The following is a 25,288-nucleotide window of genomic DNA, read 5'->3' as shown; positions in this document are numbered from 1 at the left end:
TAACATAAAGGGACTTTAATTTGACAAATACAATGTAACTTTTACAATGTTTATGTATTTCTATTCAGACTGAAAATAATTAAACTGATGTTTAGACAGACGGGTGAGGTGACTGCTATCAAAAGAGAAAAGTCTAAATACTTTGCCATTGTGCTTCCTGTAGGTATTCTCATAGCTGCATAGCTGAGATGTGGTTCCTGGACTCTGACTGTCAGAACATTCTGCTGGACTATGTGCACTGTTTGTACGCTGATTTTGATCAAAGTAAAATGAATCTAAATCTAAATGAATACAATGTAAATGTATACTATTGTGTGTGTGCGTGTGTGTCTAAGGCAGCTCCAGCATGTGGTGTGTCTCCAGGATGAGCTGTGTGCGTGTGTGTACCAGGCGGAGTGCGTGTGTTAGTGTGTGCAGGACAGGCTCTGCTTCCTCCTGGCTCCTCACACACACCAGCTCCAGGAACACCTGTCTCTCTGGCAGCGCCAGGAACAGCAGCTCAGCTGCACGGCGCAGCAGCCAGGGGTGGTGAGGGGCCAGAGCCTGCACGTACGCCTCCCTGTGGACAACCATCGTATCACACCCTGCCCTGAGCATGCACGTACTCACACACCTGTGTGTGTGTGTGTGTGTGCAGATGTCTCCAGGTGTGTGTGTGTGTGTGCAGATGTCTCCAGGTGTGTGTGTGTGTGTGCAGATGTCTCCAGGTGGGTGGGTGTCACCTGCAGAGCTCTCCAGGTGAGCGGTACTGCCCTCCATCATCAGGCCCCTCCCTCAGCCCCTCCAACAGCAGCTGTAACCATAGCAACGAGCGATGGAGCCTCAGCAACGTCCGACTCCCAGACCGACTCCGCCTCTCGAAGCTGACCACGCCCCTGCGTAGCTCCGCCTCCACCATGGAGCTCACCGAACTGTAGGCCCCTGGGACCAGTAGTTCAGACGGACCACGTTTCCCAGCATGCTCTCTGTCCTCCAGGGCCAGCTGGCGAATCAGAGAGGTTTTCTCCTCAACCTTGTCAGAGAAGAAGCTGACCAGAGGTCCCAGAGAGTTCATAAACCTGGAGGGGAGAAGAGAGGAGAGGAGAGGATAGGAGAGGAGGGGAGGGGAGGGGAGGGGAGGGGAGGGGAGGGGAGGGGAGGGGAGGGGAGGGGAGGGGAGGGGAGGGGAGGGGAGGGGAGGGGAGGGGAGGGGAGGGGAGGGGAGGGGAGGGGAGGGGAGATTTCAGAAACCTGAGAGTTGGAGGGAGAGAGAAGAGGGTGGATGGAAGCCCGTTCTGAGTACCTCAGTAGTTCGTCCCAGCTGTCCAGGTAGGGATCCAATAAGACGTCATTGTTTGGTCCGAGGGCGGAGCCAAGGTAACCTAGGAGACGCCACACCTGGAACTGCTGACCTGGACACACCTGGAGAGGAGGGGCTTGGACAGATACAGCCACCTCCCCCTCCTGCCTCACTGCTAGTATGACCGGCTGATCAGGAGGCAGGGACTGGGGGAGGGGGGCGTGGAGAAGAGGGCTTCCGGTAAGAATCAATCAATGTGTGTGTGTGCATGTATGTGTGTATGTGTGTTCCTTACTGCTTGTCGATGGAAGCTTAAGCAGGGGTGCCAGGATCTGTCACAATCTCCTCCCTGAGCTGGAAACAAACATATCTTTAACATACACATACACCCAACACTCTACACACACATACACACACACACACACATAACCCCCCCACACACACACACACAGGTAACTTACGTAGCCAGTGGGAGGTGAGCAGAAGTACCATCAGCAGACAGCAGGACAGGAGGAGGAACCTGCGACCACGCAGCGCCATGTCCACACACACACACTCTGCTCTGACACACACACACTCTGCTCTGACACACACACACTCTGCTCTGACACACACACACTCTGCTCTGACACACACACACACACTCTGCTCTGACACACTCCTCAAAACCACCACACACCTTTCTCCTGTCTAGAAACAAACACTCCTGTTTCTCTCAAACACTGATGCAACTATCTAAAGAACCTCTTTCTCCCCCTGGGCCCTCTCTCTCTACCTCTCTCTACCTCTGCCCTCTCTCTGCCCTCTCTCTACCTCTCTCTCTACCTCTCTCTCTACCTCTCTCTACCTCTGCACTCTCTCTACCTCTCTCTCTATCCTCTCTCTACCTCTCTCTACACCCCTATCTTTCTACCTATCTTTCTCTCTCCTTTCTTTCTTCTTCTCCTCTCCCTCTCCTCTCTGTTTTCTCCCTGTCCTCTGTCCTGTCTCCTCTCTCTCCTTAGTCTCTCTCCTTAGTCTCTCTCCCTCTCCTCTCTCTCCTTAGTCTCTCTCCTTAGTCTCTCTCCCTCTCCTCTCTCTCCTTAGTCTCTCTCCCTCTCCTCTCTCTCCTTAGTCTCTCTCCCTGTCCTCTGTCCTGTCTCCTCTCTCTCTTTAGTCTCTCTCCCTCTCCTCTCTCCCTCTCCTCTCTCTCCTTAGTCTCTCTCCCTCTCCTCTCTCTCCTTAGTCTCTCTCCCTCTCCTCTCTTTCCTTAGTCTCTCTCCCTCTCCTCTCTCTCCTTAGTCTCTCTCCTTAGTCTCTCTCCTTAGTCTCTCTCCCTCTCCTCTCTCCCTCTCCTCTCTGCTGTATCTCTGCTGTTTCTCTGGTGTTGGCTTGCAGGTGGGCAAAGGTCACTTGGTTCCTGCTCAAGCCACACCCCTAGGAACACTTTGCACTTTACCTTTAACCTTTTATCTCCACACACACAAACACACACACATAAGCACAAACACACCCACATAAGCACACACAAACACACACACATAAGCACAAACACACACACATAAGCACACACAAACACACACACATAAGCACACACAAACACACACACATAAGCACAAACACACACACATAAGCACACACAAACACACACACATAAGCACACATTGGCCCAAGCCGGTAGTTCCCTTTAGCTCTGTCTCTGACCATGTTGGTCATCCTGACATGAGAACACACAGACACACACAGACGTCAGTTATGGTAGTTTATTAGTAGTGACCATGGCACAGAATTATGACTGTTATCAGACACACTGTTGCTGCTCAACGCTGCATTCCATTGGACAGCATTGGCCCCGCCTCCCTGCTGCTATTGGACAGCATTGGCCCCGCCTCCCTGTTGCTATTGGACAGTGTTGGTCTCGCCTCCCTGCTACTTTTGGCTGAGTTTGCTGAACTGGAGGTCTGGAGAGAGAATGGTATAAAGAGGTTCCATGATCATTAAATGAGTTTAGGCCCCTCCACTCTCAGCATTAGGCCCCTCCCCTATCAGCATTAGGCCCATCCCCCCTCACCGTTAGGCCCCTCCCCCGACCAGAGAAGACGAGTGTGAGCCCTCTGGAGGCGGAGACATGTTTTAGGGGGCGGGACTGAGAGCCTTTCAGCTCCGACAGAAGCTCTGGACTGGAGAGAGACAGACTGGCTGTACACACACACACAAACACACATATATAGATACACAAACACACATATATAGATACACACACAGTTAGCAACAACAGCATTTGAACTGGAGTCCTTCATGATTGTGCAGTATACCTCTCCAGCTTCCCCCACCTCCCCAACACTTTAGACCACTGAGAGACTCACCCTGCAGGCTGGGGGAGGTGGGGGAGGGAGCCTGGGGACGGGGAGAGGAAAGGGGGGAGGAGAGGGAAGAGGAGGGGGAGGAGGTGGGGGAGGGAGAGATGAGGACAGAGTCATCAAGAATGGAAGTCTCACTTATTCTGAGTCTCTTCAGAAACTCTTCTTGGAGCTGGGGGTGTCTGAGAGAGAGGGGGGGAGTGGGGGAGGATATGGGGGAGGAGGAGAGAGAGGAGGTGGGGGAGGAGGAGGGGAGGGTGTGAGGTCTGGACACAACTGGGGGGGAGGCAGTTGATGATGTCATCGGAATGATGAGGACCTCTCTGACAGTAGTGGTCTGTAGTAGAGGGGGGGAGAGAGGTGAGGGGAGGAGAGACTAGGAGAGAGGTGTGTGTTATATGTGTGTTTGTGTTTAAAGTGTGTTTAGCCCTCCTTACCTCTTTCCCTTCCATCATGATACTTGAGTAGCTTTACCTACAACACACAAAAACACACACATACAAATGTACACACACACACACGCACCATGATATTAATACTGGATTCATTATTTTTATTAATTTTGGCTAAAGCAGTGACCCAAATCATGCGCACCCAACGTGGTTCACCCAGCTAGACAGCTGTCCCGCTCTACCGCCGATCCGGGCGCTCACCTGTGTCGAGACTCACTCCCCGTCACGCGGGGTCACCGGCTCGTACTCCCGGTTTAGTAGTCTGCTCTTAATAGCTCAGCGCGCAACTTCCCGTTACTTCCGTACACACATTCTTACCGGACAAAGTCGGCCTCGCCCTCAGTGATCGATTAATGTACCGAGCCTCGTCTGTCCACGCGCGCAAGGGTACTTCAGATGTTATCTCCTGGCTGTGTTTCAGTTGTACTCGGAACAGTTCAATCTGCACGGTAAAACCAGGCGCACACGCTCTTTAGAAACACACTCTCCGTCTGCCCGGTGGTTCACTCGCTGTTCCTCTCTCCTCTCCTCTCAGCACCAACATTAATAATTGACATATTTTATGGCTTGCTGTACAGGGGTTGTTGCCCTTGGTTACCAGCTGGGGTCAATCCATAAAGTCACATTAATGCCGTGCTCAATGTTGTACGTCTCCGGTTAGCTGTTTATAATGCCGGTAACGTTACGTTACTCCTGTTGGTGATGGAAGCGGAAAGTATAGCCATCTACATTACATTTACATGTATTCATTTAGCAGACGCTTTTATAGCCAGCTAACAATATCCACAACAACCCAGCTTGGATGCGCAGCCTGACTGCTGGTCAGCAGCAACCCTACTTAAGCCTACTTAACCCTACTTAACCCTACTTAACCCTACTCAAGCCTACTCAAGCCTACTTAACCCTACTCAACCCTACTCAAGCCTACTTAACCCTACTCAACCCTACTCAACCCTACTCAAGCCTACTCAAGCCTACTTAACCCTACTCAACCCTACTCAACCCTACTCAACCCTACTCAAGCCTACTTAACCCTACTCAAACCTACTTAACCCTACTCAAGCCTATTTTTCTTTGGAAACGTATCACTTCTCATTAAAGACGAGAGGCTGCCGTGTTTTGACTTCCAGATCTTCTCAGCCTGCAATAAAGTAGTACAGTTCTGGACTTTAGCAGTCTGTCCTTGGATTGTTTATCTCGGTGCAGAATAATGTCAAAATATCGCTAGTTCTTATAACGAGATGTTTGTGTGTGTAGCACGTCCTACTGTCTGTCACATACAGCCAACGCAGAGAAAAGACAGACAGAGAGACAGACAGACAGACAGACAGAGAGACATACAAACAGACAGACAGATAGACAGATAGACAGATAGACAGACAGACAGATAGATAGAGAGAAAGAGAGAGAGAGAGAGAGAGAGAGAGAGAGAGAGAGAGAGAGAGAAAGAGATAAACAGATAGACAGATAGATAGACAAACAGAAGTTTATTGTTTTTATTTTTAATTGACAGAGAAAGTCTATGCAATGTCTCTATTAAGAGAGAACCCTACATGATCAATGATTATAGCAGAAATAACAATGTTAATACATTATCCGTGATTACAGCATATAACTAAATGTCTGTGTGACGGGTATGTAACAGACTTAACCACGCTCTGTCACAGCAAGGTATCATTCGCCACTCACGGGATTCGAACGCTCGACCTCCGACTTGTCAAGCATGACCACTACCAACTACGCCAAAGAAAAGCTAGCTCTTCATAGAGCGGGTGGCCTATTACGTACCTGAGGAGTGAGTTTCACGGTTTTCACACCGTTACATGTACATTATCTGTGATTATAGCAGACAGAACCATATTAATACATGATCAGTGATTATAGCAGAAATAACTATATTAATACATTATCCATGATTATAGCATATAAGTAAATGTATGCATTATCAGTGATTATAGCAGACAGAACCATATTGATACATTATCGGTGATTATAGCAACAGAACTTAAACTAAGCCATGATGTCACTCAGGTATGATGACATCACTAGGATGTGATGATCACTCAGGTGTTCCTGACTGAGGAGGGAGGGTTCCACCCCAGGGCATGCTGGGTAGTAGAGACCACCAGTCTCCCCCCGTCCTCTCATCCTCTCTCCCTGACACCTCCCACCCCCCCACCACCCACTCTCCTCCCTGCTCCCCAGCCTCCCCCCTCCTCCCCTCTTCTTTCCCTCCCCCCACAGTTTCCTCCCTCAAAACCAGACTGTAGCGTTTCTTGGACTCCCCCCCCCCTCCTCCTCCTCCTCCCCTCCTCCCTCCATCCTCTATCATCTTCCAGCTCTCTTCCACACCCCTCCATCCCTCTATCATCTCCTCCTTGCTGAACACTCGGTACATAGTATTCCTATGTACGTCTCTCCTCCCCTCGCTCCAGCCTCCTCCCTCCCTCTCTCTTCCTCCCCCCATCCTGTCTGAACGGGTCAGCACCCCTTCCCCTGACCCCTGACCTTCAGCTCCACCCTGTGCTGCTGTCTCCAACATGACCACAACTCTCCCCCTCTCCCCCTCATCCCTCTCACTCAACCCTACTTCCCCCTCTCTCCCCCGCTCTCCCCCCTCCTCCTTGGAAATGAAGAGGACAGAGCGATAGACGGCCCTCACGCCCCCTCCGCCCCCCAGGGGGAGAGAGATGTCCTTGACTCCCCCACCTCCCTCCCTGCGCTGGAACGTCAGCAGCCTAACGGCCCCCCCTCCTCTCCCCCACACCTCCCCCCTGAGGGGGGAGTACACACTCCTGTAGGTCCTCAGTAACCAAGCAACGATCACACACACACTCACCCCCGACAATACACACAGCAACACACACCCTGCTAACAGCCAGCAGCAGAACACCTCGCCCCGCCGCCTGGCAGCCCAGACCCTGGGGTCAGGGGTCAGGGGTGGGGGGTCAGGGGTCAAGGGTGGGGGGGCAGGGGTCAGGAGCTGGGGTCTCCACGGTGCTCTGGTGGGTGTAATGATGCTGTCTCTCCTGTAGATGGCAGTAGAGATCTCTGACCAGAACCAGGTCACTACCTCCCAGCTGTCCATTTCTGTGGACGAGGGGGTGGATGGAGGGAGGGAGGGGGTGGATGGTAGATAGAAAGGGGTCATTTTCACAGTGGTGGGGGTTGTTTTCATAGTGGAGGGGTTTGTTTTCATAGTGGAGGGGGTCGTTTTCATAGTGGAGGGGGTCATTTTCAGATTGGAGGGGGTAGTTGGTTTGAGGGCGGCAAATAGGGGGGTGGGGGTAGTTGTTGGGACTGTAGTTTCCTGGAATGCGAATGAGGTAGAAGGCATTAAAGGGGGGCTATGACTCCTCTCCTCCGAGGCCAGAGGGATCCGGGGAGGGTCCATATCCCCCAGGGGGGGCCCGGTGAAGGGTGCGGGGCAGTAGTCCCCCTCCTCCAGCTCCACCACGGGCCTCCCTTGCAGCAACGGGGGCGTCTCACACACCACACTGGCTGCCTCGCTGGCAATGGTGTCTCCGTCTCTGACATAGTAGTTGTAGTCGTAGTCCTCCAGGTGGCGCCGCAGGTAGCCCAGCGAGCAGGAGCAGCTCCAGGGGTTCAGGGAGAGGAAGAGGTAGGGCACGTCCGGCCGGCGGGAGAACCAGCCGTCTGGGAGCACCTGTACGCGGTTCTGGTCCAGGTACAGGGTCTCCAGGACGGGCAGCGGGCCGAGGAGGAGGGGGGGGAGGATGGAGAGACGGTTGGAGGAGAGGTCAAGGATCTGGAGGAGGGGTGGAGGGGAGGGCAGTTAGTGTGCGCTCACGACTGTGTGTGTGTGTGTATGTATGTGTGTGTCTATGTATGTATGTGCGTGTGTGTATGTATGTGTGTGTGTGCGCTCATGACTGTGTGTGTGTGCCTTCACCTCCAGTTTACTGAGGCCATGGAGGCTGAGATCAGACAGGGACTCCAGCTGGTTGTTCTGGAGGTACAGCTCAGTCAGCCCTGGGCAGGCCCCCAGGGCCTTGGCTGCCAGAGAGCGGATTGTGTTCCCTCCCAGACGGAGAACCCTGAGGCTGGGTAGGATGGGGCCGGGGCTGGGAGGGACCTCGGGGACCAGGTTGTGACTCAGGTCCAGCTCGTAAAGGTCTGGGAGGACAGTGTAGGATGACCAGGAGAGAGAGGGCAGCTGGTTCTGAGGGAACAGCAGGACCTGCTTTGCATAGAACATGTCCCTTAGGCGTTATTACATGTCATATAGGGGTTGTAACATGTCATAGAAGTTATAATATGTCATTTAGTGGTAATAACAGGTCTACTACATTTTATAAGATGTCATTTAGAAGTTATAGCATGTCATACAGAGGTTTTAACATGTCACATATAGGTTGTAACATGTCATATAGAGGTTATAACACGTTATATGGAGGTCATAACATGGCATACAGAGGTTACAACACGTCATATTGAGGTTATAACATGTCCTATTGAGGTTATAACATGGCATATAGAGGTTCTAACATATAAAGGGTCATAGCAGGGTTACCTTGTTGCTGGCATGGATGTCGGGGGGGAGGTGGGTGAATCCGGCCAAAGTACAGTTCAGCCGCGGCCGGTGGTCCTTGTCGCGGTCGCTATGGCAACCTGTGGGCTCGGCCCCGGCGCGGGCGAGGAAGAGGAGGAAGAAGAAGAGGTGCATCTCCAGACGGGCCAACGAGCTTCTGGTGAATACTGCTGCTCACCCTGAGCACACTGCACCGTGTGACTGTGTGTTAGCATGTGTGTGTATGTGACCGCACATATGTTGACTTTGTACAGTATCATATCATGTGACAGGCAGCTTTCCTGTCCCTAAACCACACTCACTTCCTGGTCCTGTACCTGTCAATCATCTGTTTAGCATCACTCACACTCACACACAGCCTCACTCACACAGTCACTCACACACAGCCTCACTCACACAGTCACTGACACACAGCCTCACTCACACAGTCACTCACACACAGCCTCACTCACACAGTCACTCACACACAGCCTCACTCACACAGTCACTGACACACAGCCTCACTCACACAGTCACTCACACACAGCCTCACTCACACAGTCACTGACACACAGCCTCACTCACACAGTCACTCACACACAGCCTCACTCACACAGTCACTCACACACAGCCTCACTCACACAGTCACTGACACACAGCCTCGTGAACACAGTCACTCACACACAGCCTCACTCACACAGTCACTCACACACTCATATAAACACACACTGGAAGCTGTAATCTCTTGTTCTGCAGGCAAATACTGCACCAGTGAGCTATACCAGTCCCAGATCATCTGTAGAACAGCACACTCACACTCACTCAGAGACACACACACACAGAGAAGCAGCCAGACTGCATTAGATGGACTCTTTATTGTTCAGAGGTACACCATCACATCAGCACAAATACAGTGATGAAAAGATCAAAGAAAAGACACACAGGAAGGACGATGCCAGCTGTGGGGGCGAGACCCCCTGGAGTTCCAAGGTCCTGACTGGCCAAGATCAGAGATGGGAAGGTCCTGATTGGCCAAGGTCAGGGGTGGGCGGGACCTGAACCCAGAGTGTTGCCGTGGCAGTGACTCCCCACCTCCTCCCCCGCCTAAAGCAGTCTGATTAACGCATGCCAGGCCACACTCCACGCAATGCACACACACACACACCCAGTCACACCCACACCCAGTCACACACACAGTCACACACACACACAATTTTGTCTGCCACACAAAAGCAGGACAGTCTACTCATCAACTTATGCGATAAACAAACACACACACATACAGCACACACACAGACATACAGAACACACACACAAGCAGTTAAGGCAAGCAGACTCAGACGCTTCATGGAGGACAGCAGAGCAAATAACTGTTGATGTCATCACAGAGGGACATGTCACTGGTGATGTCATCACAGGGGGACATGTCACTGGTGATGTCATCACAGGGGGACATGTCACTGGTGATGTCATCGCAGCGTAGATATGCCAGCCTGGGTTACATCAGAGAAGCCAGCAGATTAAAACACAACATCAAAACTCATAATAATAAAAGATTAAACAACCACATCTCCCACATAGCCCTGCGGCATCGGCACTTAGATTGTCCTTTGATTGGTCAAGAGAGCTGAGCTGGAAGTACACATGCTTCCAGCCTCTCAGCTGGCCAATCGGAATATTACTTCCTGTGTTCCACGTCCTGTTTTGTCGTCTTGGTTACTGCCCACTATTCTCTAGCAAAGGGTGTCGTTTAGGGGAGCTTTCCCATTGGTTAATATCCAAGTGTGGAGAAACTCCACTCGTCATTTTCCAGAAGCCTCTGCTCCGTCCTGAGGAGGCCAGGGGTCACTGTCTAACCTTTGACCTTGATAACGCCTACTAAAACCTCCTTACAAGGTCATGCTGTCACATCACTTCCTCCCAGCCTTATAAGGTAAAGGACACTTCCTCCCAGCCTTATAAGGTAAAGGACACTTCCTCCCAGCCTTATAAGGTAAAGGACACTTCCTCCCAGCCTTATAAGGTAATAGCCACGTTCTAACAACCTTTCCAGGTAATGTTTAGTCACATCCATGTACTAGAGGTAAGTGTCCTATAACATCTAGAATCTCTAATCTTCTTGTGAAAATCCTGTTGAGTCATCAACTCTTCTTCTTCCTTTCATCCATCTTCCTCTCTTTCGGTCTTCTTCTCTCCAGCCTCTCTCTCTGTTTCAACTCTTCTCATGAACCCGGGGTTTACTAACATTCTATCTCCCCTCAAAAGTCTAGTCCCAAACACACACAAAACGTTCTTAAACATATAACTGTGTAATTAATTTCCGAAAGTGACGTGTGTGTATTTGTATATGGGTGTGGGGTGTGTGTTTGTGTGTGAGAGAGAGTGTGTATATGTGAATCTCTCTCTCTTTTGCTCTGTGTCTCTCTCTCTCTACTTGTCTTTATCCCTGTATCTCTTTCTCTCTCTCTGCTTCTCCCTCTTTTCTCATCACCATAATCACAGAGGTAGTTCATTCTACACATGGTCAGTCAGGGGGCTGTGTGTCTGTCACTCAGTATAGCATCCCCTCCTCTGGGGGCGCCACAGGCCAGCTATCTTTGGCTACTTCAGCAACTATGCTACCGTCTCAACGATAACACGCTAGCCCACACTAAACCTTGCGGTCACAGGCTTATAGCTCGGCACATGCTAACACAGGCTAGGTTAGCACATGCTACCAGCCTAGCATATGCTAACTATGCTAGGTTAGCACATGCTAACACTGGCTAGGTTAGCAAATGCTAACATCAACAGCCCCGGCTAACAGATCTCTAGCTTGGCTTCTCGTTAGTATAAATCTGGTGTCCGAGGCACCAAGTAACACATCAATAGACTCTTCATATATTTATATACAAATCTTCCTGTGCATAAAAGAAAACAAACAACAGATGCTAACCAGAAGGTCACTAAAACACCACCTGTCCTATATGTGGAAGGTATCAGCAAGCTACTACAAACACACACACACACACACACACACACACACTGCACAGCAGGACCACACACACATTGTGTGTGCGAGAGGTTATTTGGTGTTGTGTGTGAGTAACACAGAACGTGCACACTCATCATTTGTTGTGCGTTAAGCAGAGTGCTGACACACACGCACACACACACTCATACACACTCACACACGCACAGCCTAGGGCAGTGATGACCCTGGAGGCCAGCCTGGCAGTCCGGTGGGACTGCAGTGTTGCTGTGACCTTGGGGTCAGGGGTCAGGAAGAAGGCCTCAGAGTTCAGAGGTCAAGGGTCACACGGGGGTCTCCTTGTTTTTCAGATCGGGGGCGCTGAACTGCCTCCTCATGCGAGGGGGGGTGTTGAAGCCCCAGCCTGGGCCCCCCGGCCCCCCTGGCCCCCCTGGCCCCCCTGGCCCCGCCTGAGGGTGAGAGGGGCGGGGCAGCGAGTGGTAGTGAGGGTTTGGGAAGGGCTGGAAGGGGCCGTTGTGGATAGGGGGGTTGTGGATGGGGGGGTTGTGAAAGGGGGGGTTGTGAAAGGGGGGGTTGTTGTTGTTGAAGTACGGGTGGAACTGCTGCTGCTGACCCCCCCCACCCTGCCGCCCCCCCCCTCTCTGCTGGTACTGCTCCCTAGGCTCCGCCCCCGGACTCGGAGATCCCCGCCTGTATCGCGGTCGTCCCTGGTGACCGGGCCCAACCCCGCTCCCTCCGCCGCCGTGGTTACCGTTGTTGTTGTGGTTGCCGTGCCGACTGTTGCCGTGGGTGGAACTGTCCAGAGAGTTCCGGCGGTATCGTTGCTGATGCTGCTGGAAGAAGTGGGGGTTTCCCTGGTTACCATTGCCCTGGTTACGCTGTTGCCAGGCTCGGTGGGGGCTCGGGGTGCGCATGCGGGGGGGGGGAATCTGGAAGGGGAGGGGCAGCAGGGGGGCGGACTGCCCCGGAGAGGGGGCCATCATGGGAGGAGGTGGGGAGCCAGTCCCTTTACCCCCCCCCTGCCCCTCTCCCCCCTCCTCGCCTCCCCCCTCCTCCCCTGCCAGACCCAGCATGGCAGCGGTGGCCGGGCCCCAGGACAGCCGGTGGTGGGGGTTGCTCTTGAAGGGGAACTTGAGCTTGCAGTCCTGGGGGGGGATGAAGCGGCCCGTGCCGGGCAGGTGTATGGGGGTGAGGGGGGTGGGGCCAGGGGTGAGGCCGGGGGTGAGGCCGGGGGCGAGGCTGTTCTGACGCAGCTTCTTGGTGATGCTCTGTTGCTGCAGGTTGAGCAGACGAGCCTGCTCCTGTTTGAGCCAGCGCAGACGGCCCCTCCTGAACGCTGCGTCCTCCTCCATAAGACGAGTCACACGCACCTCCTTAGGGGCTCCGCCCTCCCCGGCCATGCCCTCCTCCCCCTCCTCCCCCGCATCGCCCTCATCTCCATCATCATCATCCATGCCGTCGTCCTGGAAACACAAACGAGGGTGTGAGTCACAGTTTGTGTGTGAGTGAGGGTGTTTGTACCTGTCCAACATGCAGAGTGTGTGTGTGTGTGTCTACCTGTCCAGCAGATAGAGCCCGACCGATAAAGGATTTTTAAGGCCGATATCGATACAAATATTTGGTGATTTAAAAACCCGATATTCCGCTATATCGGCCGATATAAAAAAAATACATGGCCGGGAATCGAACCTGAAACCATCTGATTAATAGCCCAATTCCCTAACCACTCAGCCATTTGACTCCTGTTATTGTTTCCTCCCTAAAATAATATTATCATGCAGTTTAGAAATAAACTTGAATGTTTTATTGTCACAACAGAACAGAGGAAAATTTAAATATATTAAAGTTCTGATAAATAAAATGTATAAAAATACAAACTTAAGATATGGAACTTAAAGTCCTTTGAAAAAACACAATAAAAATTATATATTTAAATAATTATTATTTAAATATAAAAAGTAATATTCATTTAACGACCATTATAAATGCCGATACCGATAGATTGGAAAATGCCTAATATCGGTGATAATATCGGCCAGTCAGGCTCTACCAGCAGACAGGGTGTGTGTGTGTGTGTGTACCTGTCCAGCTGGCAGGGTGTGTGTGTGTGTGTGTACCTGTCCAGCTGGCAGGGTGTGTGTGTGTGTGTGTACCTGTCCAGCTGGCAGGGTGTTCTCCATACGGACCATGCGGTCCCTCAGGGATCTGATCTCTTCGTCCTTCATGTTGTTCTGCAGCTTCACTTCCTGCAGGACATCTGTCAGCTTATCAATGTGGGCCTTCAGGTCGTACACTCCCCCGCCCTCTCCTCCCCCCTCCTCCCCCCCCCTCTCCCCCCCCCTCTCCTCCCCCCTCTCCTCCCCGATGCCCACGGTCTCCCACACATCCTGGGCCACAGCGCGCCAGGTGTCTCTCTCCTGCTGGTCTCTCTTGGAGTACATCCTGCACAGCTCTTTCATCTTCACGATGGCCAGTGCCTCGATCTCCTGCCGGGAGTGCCGGAAGTCTCCAAGGGCCACCTGGGGTCAGAGGGCAGCGGGGATTCAGATTTAGGACATCACTGATGATTGTGGATTGAGTGATATGTGATTCAGATTCAGGTGATAACAGATGAATATCCAGGTGAAAACAGACAGATTCAGGTGGAGGTGTGCCTCACCTCGTAGCAGATCTCCTTGACAGCCTGCATCTTCAGGTCGGCGATGGTGACCCGTTTGGGGTCCTTGCTGATCCTGCGTCTCTGGGGGATCTGGTACACCCTCTGGGGCACCCTGCGCTTGCCACTGCTGGGAAGACCACAGCGCTTCACTATGGACTGCACCTGGGGGGGGGGGGGGGGGGGTTACTAAAGAGACTGCACCTGGGGGGGTGAGTGTGTGTGTGTGTGCATGCGGTGTGTGTTTGTGGTGTGTGTACCTTGTTAGCAGGGAGTTTCTCTCTGAGGGAGGAAATCAGTCTCCAGCTCTCCTCACATGAGCGTTTGTCAGAGTCGTCCCCACTGTCCGAGTCTGCATACTGACAGAGAGAGGGCTTACACACACACTGTGTCAGTCTGCATACTGACAGAGAGAGGGCTTACACACACACTGTGTCAGTCTGCATACTGACAGAGAGAGGGCTTACACACACACTGTGTCAGTCTGCATACTGACAGAGAGAGGGCTTACACACACACTGTGTCAGTCTGCATACTGACAGAGAGAGGGCTTACACACACACTGTGTCAGTCTGCATACTGACAGAGAGAGGGCTTACACACACACTGTGTCAGTCTGCATACTGACAGAGAGAGGGCTTACACACACACTGTGTCAGTCTGCATACTGACAGAGAGAGGGCTTACACACACACTGTGTCACTCTGCATACTGACAGAGAGAGGGCTTACACACACACACTGTGTCAGTCTGCATACTGACAGAGAGAGGGCTTACACACACACTGTGTCAGTCTGCATACTGACAGAGAGAGGGCTTACACACACACACTGTGTCAGTCTGCATACTGACAGAGAGAGGGCTTACACACACACACTTTCACTCTTACACACTCACCAGTCTCTGCTGTTCCAACAGCAGGTCAGCCTCCTCCTTCTCTCTGCGATACTGAATTTCCATGTCTTGTAGTCTGGAGACACACACGCACAAAAAAAGTTCAACAAACCCAAACATTCCTCCTCCCTTTCCCCCTCCCTCTCCTCTTCCTCCTCCCTCTCCTCCTCCCTCTCCTCTTCCTCCTCCCTCTCCTCTTCCTCCTTCCTTTCCTCCCTCTCCTCTTCCTCCTCCCTCTCCTCTTCCTCCTCCCTCTACTCCTCCCTCTCCTCTTCCTCCTTCTCCTCTTTCTCCTCCCTCTCTTGCTCCCTCTCCTCCTCCCACTCCTCCTCCTCCCTCTCCTCCTCCCTCTCCTCCCTCTCCTCCTCCCTCTCCTCACCTCTTCTCCATCTCCAGTTTGATGTCTATGCCCTGTTTCTCCAACAGCTCTTTCTGGGCGTAGTTCCAGTCTTCAGGCTCCCCCTGCTGGTCCAGGGTGGCGCTGCGCTCCCGCTCCAGACGGGCCTGCTCTGGATGGGTGAAGCGGAACACGTGGTTCTTCCCCATCACGATACGGTTACCTAGGATACACAGCATGGTTACCTAGGATACTCTATTAGCTTACCTAGGATACACTATTCGGTACCTAGGATACAAGATTAGGTTACCTAGGATACACTATTCGGTATGTAGTAGACAAGATTAGGTTACCTAGGATACACAATAGGTTACCTAGGGTACATGATTAGTATATATGATTAGGTTATCAACGATACATGATTAGGTTATCAATGATACATGATACAGTTACGAATAATACACACTACGGTTTCCAAGGATACATGATGAGGTAGCTTGGTTACATGATACGGTTACATAAGATACTTATATGCAGTGGCGGTTCTAGCACATTGTGCGCCCAGGGCAAGTTTACCCCCCCCCCCCCCCCCCCCCCCCGGGAGGAAGAAATTGTGTGCCGCCCCCTACCCCGTCGGCCTGGCTGCGACAAACGAAAACGAAACTGCTGCACGGCAAGCAGGGGTGCCTGCAGCTGCCTGAAGGGGGCGCCAATATGCCAATTCCCCACAAACTGAAATGATCGATAAGAGAAAACCGCACAGAGATTTCATTTTTTTCATGCTCGTGCGCCCCCCACGTGACATGCTGCCTGGTCTGCCCGTGCCTAAAACCGCCCCTGCTTATATGGTTACCTAGAACACACAATGTGGTTAACTAGAATACAACACAGAATTCCTGAAATTGCTAGCTGTCAAACTTCCACCAAAACTTCCAGGTATGTGAGTGTGCGTGTGTGTGAGTCTCTGTCCGTTTGTGTGTCTGTACTTATTGTCCAGTCAGAGAACTCAAAGCCCTGTGCAGTACATCAGTGAATTAGTGTCAGGTATGTCAGTAATGTACAGTATTTAGGACACATGCTGCAGGGTGTGTGGAGGGAGGGAGGGAGGGAGGGAGGGAGGGAGGGAGGGAGGGAGGGAGGGAGGGAGGGAGGGAGGGAGGGAGGGAGGGAGGGAGGGAGGGAGGGAGGGAGGGAGGGAGGGAGGGAGGGAGGGAGGGAGGGAGGGAGGGAGGGAGGGAGGGAGGGAGGGAGGGAGCAGAAAGAGGGTGTACCTTGCTTCAGCACGAGCGATTCTGTGATTTGTTTTCCATTTACGTAAGTCTCTGCTCCCTCAAGAGGCTCCACAGTTACGATCACTAGAGTGAGAGAGAGAAACAGTTACGATCACCAGAGAGAGAGACAGAGAGAGAGAGAGAGAGACAGAGAGAGAGACAGAGACAGAGACAGAGAGAGAGAGACAGAGACAGAGAGAGAGAGACAGAGACAGAGAGAGAGAGAGAGAGAGAGAGAGAGACAGAGAGAGAAAGAAGAGGGGGGAGGGGGGAGGGAGGATGAGAGATCAGGAAGATGATAGTTTAGAACTGGCACAATCAAGGTCGTTTATTGAGCACACGCAAACACGCACACACATAACACACACGCACACATAAATATACACATACGTGTACAAACACACCCACAGAGGATGGCACAGGAAACGTGAGTGTGTGTGTGTGTGTGTGTGAGTGTGTGTGTGCAGAATGAGGATGGATGGAATCTTGGCATCATGTCACCATGACAACATAGGGAGTGTTGCTAAGAAGCGATACCTGACTGATTTCCTGGCAAACTTTTCCAGATGAAGAGAGAGAGAAAGAGAGAGAGAGTCACTGTACCTCCACACACTTACACACACACACACACACACACACACACACACCGACCTGAACCCCAGACAGAGAGACAGAGTCACTGTCCACACACCTCCTCCCCCACCACCCTGTCCTCCCCTCCTCCTTCCTGTCCTCCCCTCCCTCCCTCCTCACCTTCTCCCTGCTGATTGGTGCAGCTGTGGAAGACACAGTGTTGCTCCATGATGAACTGACCACTCAACCGTATGTCCACCTCCTGCTGACCCACCCTGTAGGAGAGGACAGCAACAGCATGTTAATGAACAGGACAATGTATATAAACAGCATGATCATGTACAAGACAATGTATATAAACAGCATGATCATGTACAAGACAATGTATATAAACAGCATGATCATGTACAAGACAATCTATATAAACAGCATGATCGTGTACAAGACAATGTATATAAACAGCATGATCATGTACAAGACAATGTATATAAACATCATGACCGTGTACAAGACAATGTATATAAACAGCATGATCATGTACAAGACAATGTATATAAACAGTATGACCATGTACAGGACAATGTATATAAACAGTATGATCATGTACAGGACAATGTATATAAATAGCATGATCATGTACAGGACAATGTATATAAACAGCATGATCATGTACAGGACAATGTATATAAACAGCATGATCATGTACAGGACAATGTATATAAACAGTATGATTTTGTACATGATCATGTGTATAAACAGCATGATCATGTACAAGACAATGTATATAAACAGTATGACCATGTACAGGACAATGTATATAAACAGTATGATTATGTACAGGACAATGTATATAAATAGCATGATCATGTACAGGACAATGTATATAAACAGCATGATCATGTACAGGACAATGTATATAAACAGCATGATCATGTACAGGACAATGTATATAAACAGTATGATTTTGTACATGATCATGTGTATAAACAGTATGATCATGTACTGGATAATGTGCCGAGAAGGTGATCGGCTGCAATCTGCCTACCCTCAAGGACCTGCACACCTTGAGGACCTTGAGGCGAGCAAGGAAGATTGTAGCCGACTCCTCCCACCCTGGCCACTCCCTGTTCCAGCTCCTCCCCTCCAGCAGAAGGCTGCGGTCCATCAGGACCAAAACCTCACGCCATAAGAACAGTTTCTTTCCATCTGCTACTGGCCTCTTCAACAAGGCCAAAGACTCTCATTGACATTCATTCACTTATTTACATGTAATCATTTAGCAGACGCTCTTATCCAGAGCGACTTACAGTAAGTACAGGAACATTCCCCCTGAGGCAAGTAGGGTGAAGTGCCTTGCCCTCGGACACAATGTCATTTGGCACAGCCGGGAATCGAACCAATAACCTTCTGATTAATGGTCCGACTCCTAAACCGCTTAGCCATCTGATTATTTAACTATTATAAGTCCATCTAATGGCAATTACAGTATGCATAAGCCACCTTCTCAGTATCTGATTGCATTATGTTGACCAATCACGCTGCTCATTCTTATTCTTATTTTTATATATATTTTATTTTATATTTAAATTGTTGTATTCTTAGATTATTTAATTCTTTAAAATAGTTAACTTTTGTACCTTTACTTAATTTAAGATTCGTATGTTTAGTGTTTTGCACCTCCCTGCCACAGTAAATTCCATGTTTGTATAACATACATGGTGAATGAACCAAATTCTGATTCTGATAAAAACAGCATGATAATATACAGTATGATAATGTATATAAACAGTTTGATAATATACAGTATGATAATGTATATAAACAATGTGTGATGTGACTAACCTTGTGGTGCCCTCCTTGATGTAGTACAGCAGACATTCTGACATGAGAGGGTCTTCATTCAAGTTGACCAGGTGGGGCGTCTGACACACACACACACACACACATGCACAAACCAAAAGTGACACCTGTGCAGTAATGTCTAAAGTAAAGATAGAGTCAGGTGGCTGTGTGTGTGTGCGTGTGTGAGAGTGTATGTGTGTGAGAGTGTATGTGTGTATGTGTGTGAGAGAGTGTATGTGTGTTTTCTTACTCCTTTTGGGGAGAAAACTCCTACTGTTCCTCCATCTTCCTTGATTGACACGCCCATTTCTGCTAACAACGACTCTCTGAGAAGGGAAAGAGGGGAGAGCGTGGGAGATAGGGAAGGAGGTGAGGGGAGATGGTGGGAGATAGGGGAGGGGGTGAGGGGAGAGGGTGGGAGAGGATAAAGAGAGGGACATTAGTTGCAGTGGACTTCTCAGACCTGTTCTCACCAATTCCTCCCTCCCCCTCCTCCCTCCTCCCCCTCCTCCTCCTCCTCCTCCTCCTCCTCCTCCCCCTCCTCCTCCTCCTCCTCCTCCTCCCCCCTACCCCCTCCTCCTCCTCCCCCTCCCTCCTCTACCTGTCCAGTCGTATAGATTCTGTCTTCCGTAGTTTGTCCTCCCAGGTCTCATTCAGCTCGGCTATGATCTTCTCAGTCTCCTGCAGGAAACACACACACACAGCACCCCCCACCCCACACACACACATACACACACACACAGGTGACATCAGTCTTCCAGAAGCAGAAAGAGGGCGGAGCCTGGTCAGAATGTGGGCGTAGACTTCGTACCAGCAGGCGCTCTGCCACCTCCTCCTTGCTGATGGTCTCTGTGGCAACACACTCCTCCCCTTCCGCAAAGTCCTCGGTCATGCGATCAGGGTCGGGGGCAGAGTCTCTCTCCAAGGCATGGTCAGATCCAGGGGTGGAGTCACTCTGGAGGGGCGGGGCTCCGTTCATTGTGATTGGCAGGCGAGGGGGCGGGGCAGACTCACTGCTGTTGTTGTTGTTGTCATCACCAGCTGAGGAGAGGAAGGGGGAGGGGAGGAGGAGAGGATTGGAGGAGGAGAGGAGGGGAGGAGGAGAGGAGGGGAGGAGGGGAGGAGGGGAGGAGGGGAGGAGGGGAGGAGGGGAGGAGGGGAGGAGGAGAGGATTGGAGGAGGAGAGGAGGGGAGGAGGAGAGGATTGGAGGAGGAGAGGAGGGGAGGAGGAGAGGATTGGAGGAGGAGAGGAGGGGAGGAGGAGAGGAGGGGAGGAGGGGAGGAGGGGAGGAGGAGAGGAGGGGAGGAGGAGAGGAGGGGAGGAGGGGAGGAGGGGGTAGGGGAGGAGGGGAGGAGGGGAGGAGGGGAGGAGGAGAGGATTGGAGGAGGAGAGGAGGGGAGGAGGAGAGGATTGGAGGAGGAGAGGAGGGGAGGAGGAGAGGATTGGAGGAGGAGAGGAGGGGAGGAGGAGAGGAGGGGAGGAGGGGAGGAGGGGGTAGGGGAGGAGGGGAGGAGGAGAGGAGGAGAGGAGGGGAGGAGGGGGTAGGGGAGGAGGGGGTAGGGGAGGAGAGGAGGAGGAGAGGAAGAGAGGAGGGGAGGATGGAAGGAGGAGGGGGTAGGGGAGGAGGGGGTAGGGGAGGAGGGGAGGAGGAGAGGATTGTGAGGGGAAGACAAATATATACATATTCACATAAATAAAGATTACCTGAAGGTGTGCGTTGAGTGTGTGAATGTGTGTGAGTGCATGTGTGAATATTTGTGTGCGTGTGTATGAGGGTGTGTGTGCACGCATGTGAATGTGTGTATATGTGTGTATATATACGTGTGTGTGTGTATGAGGGTGTGTGAGTGTGTATCTATGTATGTGTGTGAGTGTGTACATACAGTGTGTGTGTGTGTGTGTGTGTACCTGTAGACAACAGCTGGCTGAGGCCCTGTGAGAACAGCAGATCTCTCAGTCTGCTCACTTCATCCTTCAGCTCTCTAATCAGACGGGCGTTTGGATCCTCATTGATCACCGCGTTACACTTGATCTGCTTAGCCCTGTCTGCATACCTGCACACACACACACAATTATCAATCAATGCAGGGGCTGGAGATATGGAAATATATAGAAACAAAGGGAGAGAGGGATGAAGGGAGGAGGGAGGAGAAGTAGGGAGGGGGAGTAGGGAGGGGGCGGGGGAGTGGGGTACCTGAGTTCACTGAGGGTCTCTTCATAGGGGGTTAGGGTTAGGGTTGTGGGGTACCTGAGTTCACTGAGGGTCTGTTCATAGGGGGTTAGGGTTAGGGTTGTGGGGTACCTGAGTTCACTGAGGGTCTCTTCATAGGGGGTTAGGGTTGTGGGGTACCTGAGTGTACTGAGGGTCTCTTCATAGTTGATGTCTGCAGGACTGAGAGCTGCGATCATGGCTGTTCTAGAGTTTCCACCTGAGGGAGACGCACAAGTCACTTTTGAGGACAAACATTTGTTCAAGGTCCTTCTCTCCTCCCCTCCCCTCCCCTCCCCTCTCCTCTCCTCTCCTCTCCTCTCCTCTCCTCTCCTCTCCTCTCCTCTCCTCTCCTCTCCTCTCCTCTCCTCTCCTCTCCTCTCCTCTCCTCTCCTCTCCTCTCCTCTCCTCTCCTCTCCTCTCCTCTCCTCTCCTCTCCTCTCCTCTCCTCTCCTCTCCCCTCCCCTGCCCTCCCCTCCCCTCCCCTCCTCTCCTCTCCTCTCCTCTCCTCTCCTCTCCTCTCCCCTCCCCTCCCCTCCCCTCCCCTCCCCTCCCCTCCCCTCCCCTCCCCTCCCCTCCTCTCCTCTCCTCTCCTCTCACCCAGGTTCTCCTTTAGAAGCCAGGTCAGGACTGAGTCTCTGTAGGGTATGAAGTCACTCCTCCTCTTCTTACTGCCCTGTTGCTGAGAGAGGATGACTCATCAGAGACTTCTGTGCGTGTGTGGGTGTGTGTGTGTGTGTGTGCGTGTATGATGTGTGTGTGTGTGTCTGTGAACCTACCATTTCAGCCAGGGCAGAGATCACTTTCCCCAGAGTAGTCAGAGACTTGTTAATGTTAGCTCCTTCCTGTGGATAACACACACACAGATTGATACAGTGTGCAAAGGGTTCAAATGTCTGGCCACTTCTTTGAGTGAGTGCATGTGCATGTATGTGTGTTTGCATTTATGTATGTGTGTGTGTGAGTGTGTGTGTGAGTGTGCTGGTCTCTCTCACCTTCAGTCTCACGCCCTTGGCCCCTGAAGAGTCTGCTCTCTCACTGCCGGCCAGATCCACCAGGCTGATCTTACTGACCTGGAGAGAAACACCAGATTACACCACCAGGGGGCGATATGAACACACTAAGCCCTGTCCTAACCAGCCATAATTTCATAAGTGGTCAATTAAATTAGACCAGTCTCAATGTAATTACATGTTCCGCTCAGGACACTGAAACACACACACCTCCCTACACACACACCTCCCTACACACACACCTCTCTACACACACACACACATACATAAATGCAAACCTCTCTACACACACACACACCTCCCTACACACACACCTCTCTACACACACACACACCTCCCTACACACAGACCTCTCTACACACACACACACGTCCCTTCACACACTCCCCTCCCCACCTTCTCAGTGTCCAGGCTGGTGAGCAGGTCTCTGCGTCTCTGAGTGAACACAATGGTGAACACAGCGTGAGATCTGCTGCTGGTCTCGTTCATGTTGGTGGCTGCCACCGTCCTACAGGGCACATTTGATCAAACACACAGTGCTGTGTTAATACTAGCATACATCCTCACACAACATCCATACCACACAGTACTCGTGTCAACTCTCACATCACACACACACTCTCTCCTGTCTGACCTAGCCTTGTTCCCACAGTCCATCAGGTTGTGTATGTCTGCGTATCCGGTGACAGCTAGCTTGGACAGGTCTTCCACATAGGGCCCCATGATAGGGTGTTCCCTGACCCTGAGGGCGGCGCGGCCCTGGGGCTTCAGCAGGTCTCGCACGCGCTCACAGTAGATCTCCATGTAGCTGACCTCCACGGAGCAGGACAGCTCTGGGTCTGTGTTGAGGCCCACACGCTGGAACAGGTCCTCACACAGCTGGGGAGGACAGGGACATGGGAGGAGAGAGGACAGGGAGGGACATGGGAGGACAGGGAGGACAGGGGGGGACAGGGAGGACAGGGGGGGACAGGGAGGGACATGGGAGGACAGGGGGGGACAGGGAGGGACATGAGAGGACAGGGAGGGACATGGGAGGACAGGGAGGACAGGGAGGGACATGGGAGGACAGGGGGGGACAGGGGGGGACAGGGAGGGACATGGGAGGACAGGGGGGGACAGGGAGGGACATGGGAGGACAGGGAGGACAGGGGGGGACAGGGAGGGACATGGGGGGACAGGGAGGGACATGGGAGGACAGGGAGGACAGGGAGGACAGGGGAGGACAGGGAGGGACATGGGAGGACAGGGGGGGACAGGGAGGGACATGGGGGGACAGGGAGGGACATGGGAGGACAGGGAGGACAGGGAGGGACATGGGAGGACAGGGGGGGACAGGTAGGGACATGGGAGGTCAGGGGGTGACAGGGAGGACAGGGAGGGACATGGGAGGACAGGGGAGGACAGGGAGGGACATGGGAGGACAGGGAGGGACAGGGAGGGACATTGGAGGACAGGGAGGACAGGGAGGGACATGGGAGGACAGGGAGGACAGGGAGGGACATGGGAGGACAGGGAGGACAGGGGGGGACAGGGAGGGACATGGGAGGACAGGGAGGGACATGGGAGGACAGGGAGGACAGGGAGGACAGGGGAGGACAGGGAGGGACATGGGAGGACAGGGAGGACAGGGGAGGACAGGGGGGGACATGGGAGGACAGGGAGGGACAGGGAGGGACATGGGGGGACAGGGAGGGACATGGGAGGACAGGGGGGGACAGGGAGGGACATGGGAGGACGGGGGGGGCAGGGAGGGACATGGGAGGAGGGAGGACAGGGACATGGGAGGAGGGAGGACAGGGAGGGACATGGGAGGAGGGAGGACAGGGGGGGCAGGGAGGGACATGGGAGGACAGGGGGGGGCAGGGAGGGACATGGGAGGAGGGAGGACAGGGACATGGGAGGAGGGAGGACAGGGAGGGACATGGGAGGAGGGAGGACAGGGGGGGGCAGGGAGAGACATGGGAGGACAGGGGGGGGCAGGGAGGGACATGGGAGGAGGGAGGACAGGGACATGGGAGGAGGGAGGACAGGGGGGGGCAGGGAGGGACATGGGAGGACAGGGGGGGACAGGGAGGGACATGGGAGGAGGGAGGACAGGGGGGGGCAGGGAGGGACATGGGAGGACAGGGGGGGCAGGGAGGGACATGGGAGGAGGGAGGACAGGGACATGGGAGGAGGGAGGACAGGGGGGGACATGGGAGGAGGGAGGACAGGGAGGGACATGGGAGGAGGGAGGACAGGGAGGGACATGGGAGGAGGGAGGACAGGGGGGGACATGGGAGGAGGGAGGACAGGGAGGGACATGGGAGGAGGGAGGACAGGGGGGGACATGGGAGGAGGGACGACAGGGAGGGACATGGGAGGAGGGAGGACAGGGGGGGACATGGGAGGAGGGAGGACAGGGGGGGACATGGGAGGAGGGAGGACAGGGAGGGACATGGGAGGAGGGAGGACAGGTACATGGGAGGAGGGAGGACAGGTGGGGACATGGGAGGAGGGAGGACAGGGAGGGACATGGGAGGAGGGAGGACAGGGGGGGACATGGGAGGAGGGAGGACAGGGAGGGACATGGGAGGAGGGAGGACAGGGACATGGGAGGAGGGAGGACAGGGGGGGACATGGGAGGAGGGAGGACAGGGAGGGACATGGGAGGAGGGAGGACCTTTCAACTTTCAACTTTATTTATCCTTAGAAATTAAATGTATGAGCAGCAGGGGTCCAAAACACACACACAGACACAGAGCAGCAACAGGTCTGTGTGTTTGTGTGCACCATGGGATGATGTGTGTGTGTACCAGGGGGGTGGTGTGTGTGTGTACCAGGGGGGTGGTGTGTGTGTGTGTGTACCAGGGGGTGGTGTGTGTGTGTGTACCAGGGGGGTGGTGTGTGTGTGTGTGTACCAGGGGGGTGGTGTGTG

At 52.8% G+C, this 25,288-nt stretch overlaps 3 protein-coding genes across 19 annotated transcripts in view; all 3 read right to left on the bottom strand.

Annotated features, from left to right (window-relative positions):
• gltpd2a (glycolipid transfer protein domain containing 2a) lies at positions 1 to 4,596 on the bottom strand. 15 transcript variants are annotated; one of them, XM_084691484.1, is made up of 9 exons: positions 4,213 to 4,596; positions 4,056 to 4,092; positions 3,757 to 3,955; positions 3,330 to 3,457; positions 1,741 to 3,219; positions 1,575 to 1,633; positions 1,283 to 1,485; positions 723 to 1,058; positions 1 to 559 (listed from the first exon to the last, which is right to left on the bottom strand). In XM_084691484.1, exons 5-9 carry the CDS (start codon positions 1,817 to 1,819, stop codon positions 331 to 333), a joined length of 906 nt encoding a protein of 301 aa, XP_084547610.1. In that variant the 5' UTR covers positions 1,820 to 3,219; positions 3,330 to 3,457; positions 3,757 to 3,955; positions 4,056 to 4,092; positions 4,213 to 4,596; the 3' UTR covers positions 1 to 330. The 15 variants fall into 15 exon arrangements, with proteins under 15 accessions (XP_084547610.1, XP_084547609.1, XP_084547607.1 ...); XM_084691483.1 differs by lacking the exon at positions 3,757 to 3,955 and adding an exon at positions 3,625 to 3,655; XM_084691481.1 differs by having other exon boundaries at positions 4,272 to 4,596.
• Positions 4,597 to 5,556: 960 nt separating this feature from the next.
• On the bottom strand, positions 5,557 to 8,779 carry gp1ba (glycoprotein Ib platelet subunit alpha). The gene is made up of 6 exons (XM_084692037.1): positions 8,605 to 8,779; positions 7,984 to 8,271; positions 7,127 to 7,839; positions 6,938 to 6,991; positions 6,680 to 6,844; positions 5,557 to 6,478 (listed from the first exon to the last, which is right to left on the bottom strand). Exons 1-6 carry the CDS (start codon positions 8,755 to 8,757, stop codon positions 6,130 to 6,132), a joined length of 1,722 nt encoding a protein of 573 aa, XP_084548163.1. The 5' UTR covers positions 8,758 to 8,779; the 3' UTR covers positions 5,557 to 6,129.
• A 678-nt stretch (positions 8,780 to 9,457) lies between these two features.
• The window catches only part of LOC146221532 (kinesin-like protein KIF1C), a 21,411-nt gene continuing 5,580 nt past the window's right edge, over positions 9,458 to 25,288 (bottom strand). For 2 of the 3 annotated variants that reach the window (XM_084691319.1, XM_084691321.1), the window contains 19 exons: positions 23,003 to 23,247; positions 22,765 to 22,876; positions 22,351 to 22,428; positions 22,135 to 22,200; positions 21,956 to 22,037; positions 21,497 to 21,575; positions 21,055 to 21,200; positions 19,957 to 20,186; positions 19,747 to 19,826; positions 19,396 to 19,471; positions 19,146 to 19,225; positions 17,484 to 17,578; positions 16,731 to 16,814; positions 15,502 to 15,682; positions 15,126 to 15,198; positions 14,489 to 14,587; positions 14,232 to 14,393; positions 13,726 to 14,091; positions 9,458 to 13,035 (listed from right to left, as the gene is read on the bottom strand). In XM_084691319.1, coding sequence (XP_084547445.1) covers positions 11,896 to 13,035; positions 13,726 to 14,091; positions 14,232 to 14,393; positions 14,489 to 14,587; positions 15,126 to 15,198; positions 15,502 to 15,682; positions 16,731 to 16,814; positions 17,484 to 17,578; positions 19,146 to 19,225; positions 19,396 to 19,471; positions 19,747 to 19,826; positions 19,957 to 20,186; positions 21,055 to 21,200; positions 21,497 to 21,575; positions 21,956 to 22,037; positions 22,135 to 22,200; positions 22,351 to 22,428; positions 22,765 to 22,876; positions 23,003 to 23,247 — 3,474 coding nt within the window. In that variant the 3' untranslated portion in view covers positions 9,458 to 11,895. The remainder of the gene's footprint in view (positions 13,036 to 13,725; positions 14,092 to 14,231; positions 14,394 to 14,488; positions 14,588 to 15,125; positions 15,199 to 15,501; positions 15,683 to 16,730; positions 16,815 to 17,483; positions 17,579 to 19,145; positions 19,226 to 19,395; positions 19,472 to 19,746; positions 19,827 to 19,956; positions 20,187 to 21,054; positions 21,201 to 21,496; positions 21,576 to 21,955; positions 22,038 to 22,134; positions 22,201 to 22,350; positions 22,429 to 22,764; positions 22,877 to 23,002; positions 23,248 to 25,288) is intronic. The other variant, XM_084691320.1, reaches the window with a different exon arrangement.

Source organism: Hypomesus nipponensis, chromosome 25 (assembly GCF_054491055.1).
Source record: "Hypomesus nipponensis isolate SF chromosome 25, ASM5449105v1, whole genome shotgun sequence".
In the NCBI taxonomy this organism is placed as follows: Eukaryota; Metazoa; Chordata; class Actinopteri; order Osmeriformes; family Osmeridae; genus Hypomesus; species Hypomesus nipponensis.
Note: the sequence above shows the minus strand (reverse complement) of the source record. Positions and strands in the feature narration are given on the sequence as shown.

Excerpts from the sequence above, each read along its gene's own strand:
- gltpd2a (XM_084691484.1), bottom strand. The coding sequence starts at position 1,819 with ATGGCGCTGCGTGGTCGCAGGTTCCTCCTCCTGTCCTGCTGTCTGCTG. Across the intron at positions 1,634-1,740 it reads GCTCACCTCCCACTGGCTAC|CTCAGGGAGGAGATTGTGAC; the intron begins GTAAGTTACCTG and ends GTTTGTTTCCAG. Across the intron at positions 560-722 it reads TCACCTGGAGAGCTCTGCAG|GGAGGCGTACGTGCAGGCTC; the intron begins GTGACACCCACC and ends GGTTGTCCACAG.
- gp1ba (XM_084692037.1), bottom strand. The coding sequence starts at position 8,757 with ATGCACCTCTTCTTCTTCCTCCTCTTCCTCGCCCGCGCCGGGGCCGAG. Across the intron at positions 8,272-8,604 it reads ACATCCATGCCAGCAACAAG|GTCCTGCTGTTCCCTCAGAA; the intron begins GTAACCCTGCTA and ends TATGCAAAGCAG. Across the intron at positions 6,479-6,679 it reads TCCAAGGAGGAGGGGGGAGA|TAGGAATACTATGTACCGAG; the intron begins GCGGGGGAGAGA and ends GAGAGACGTACA.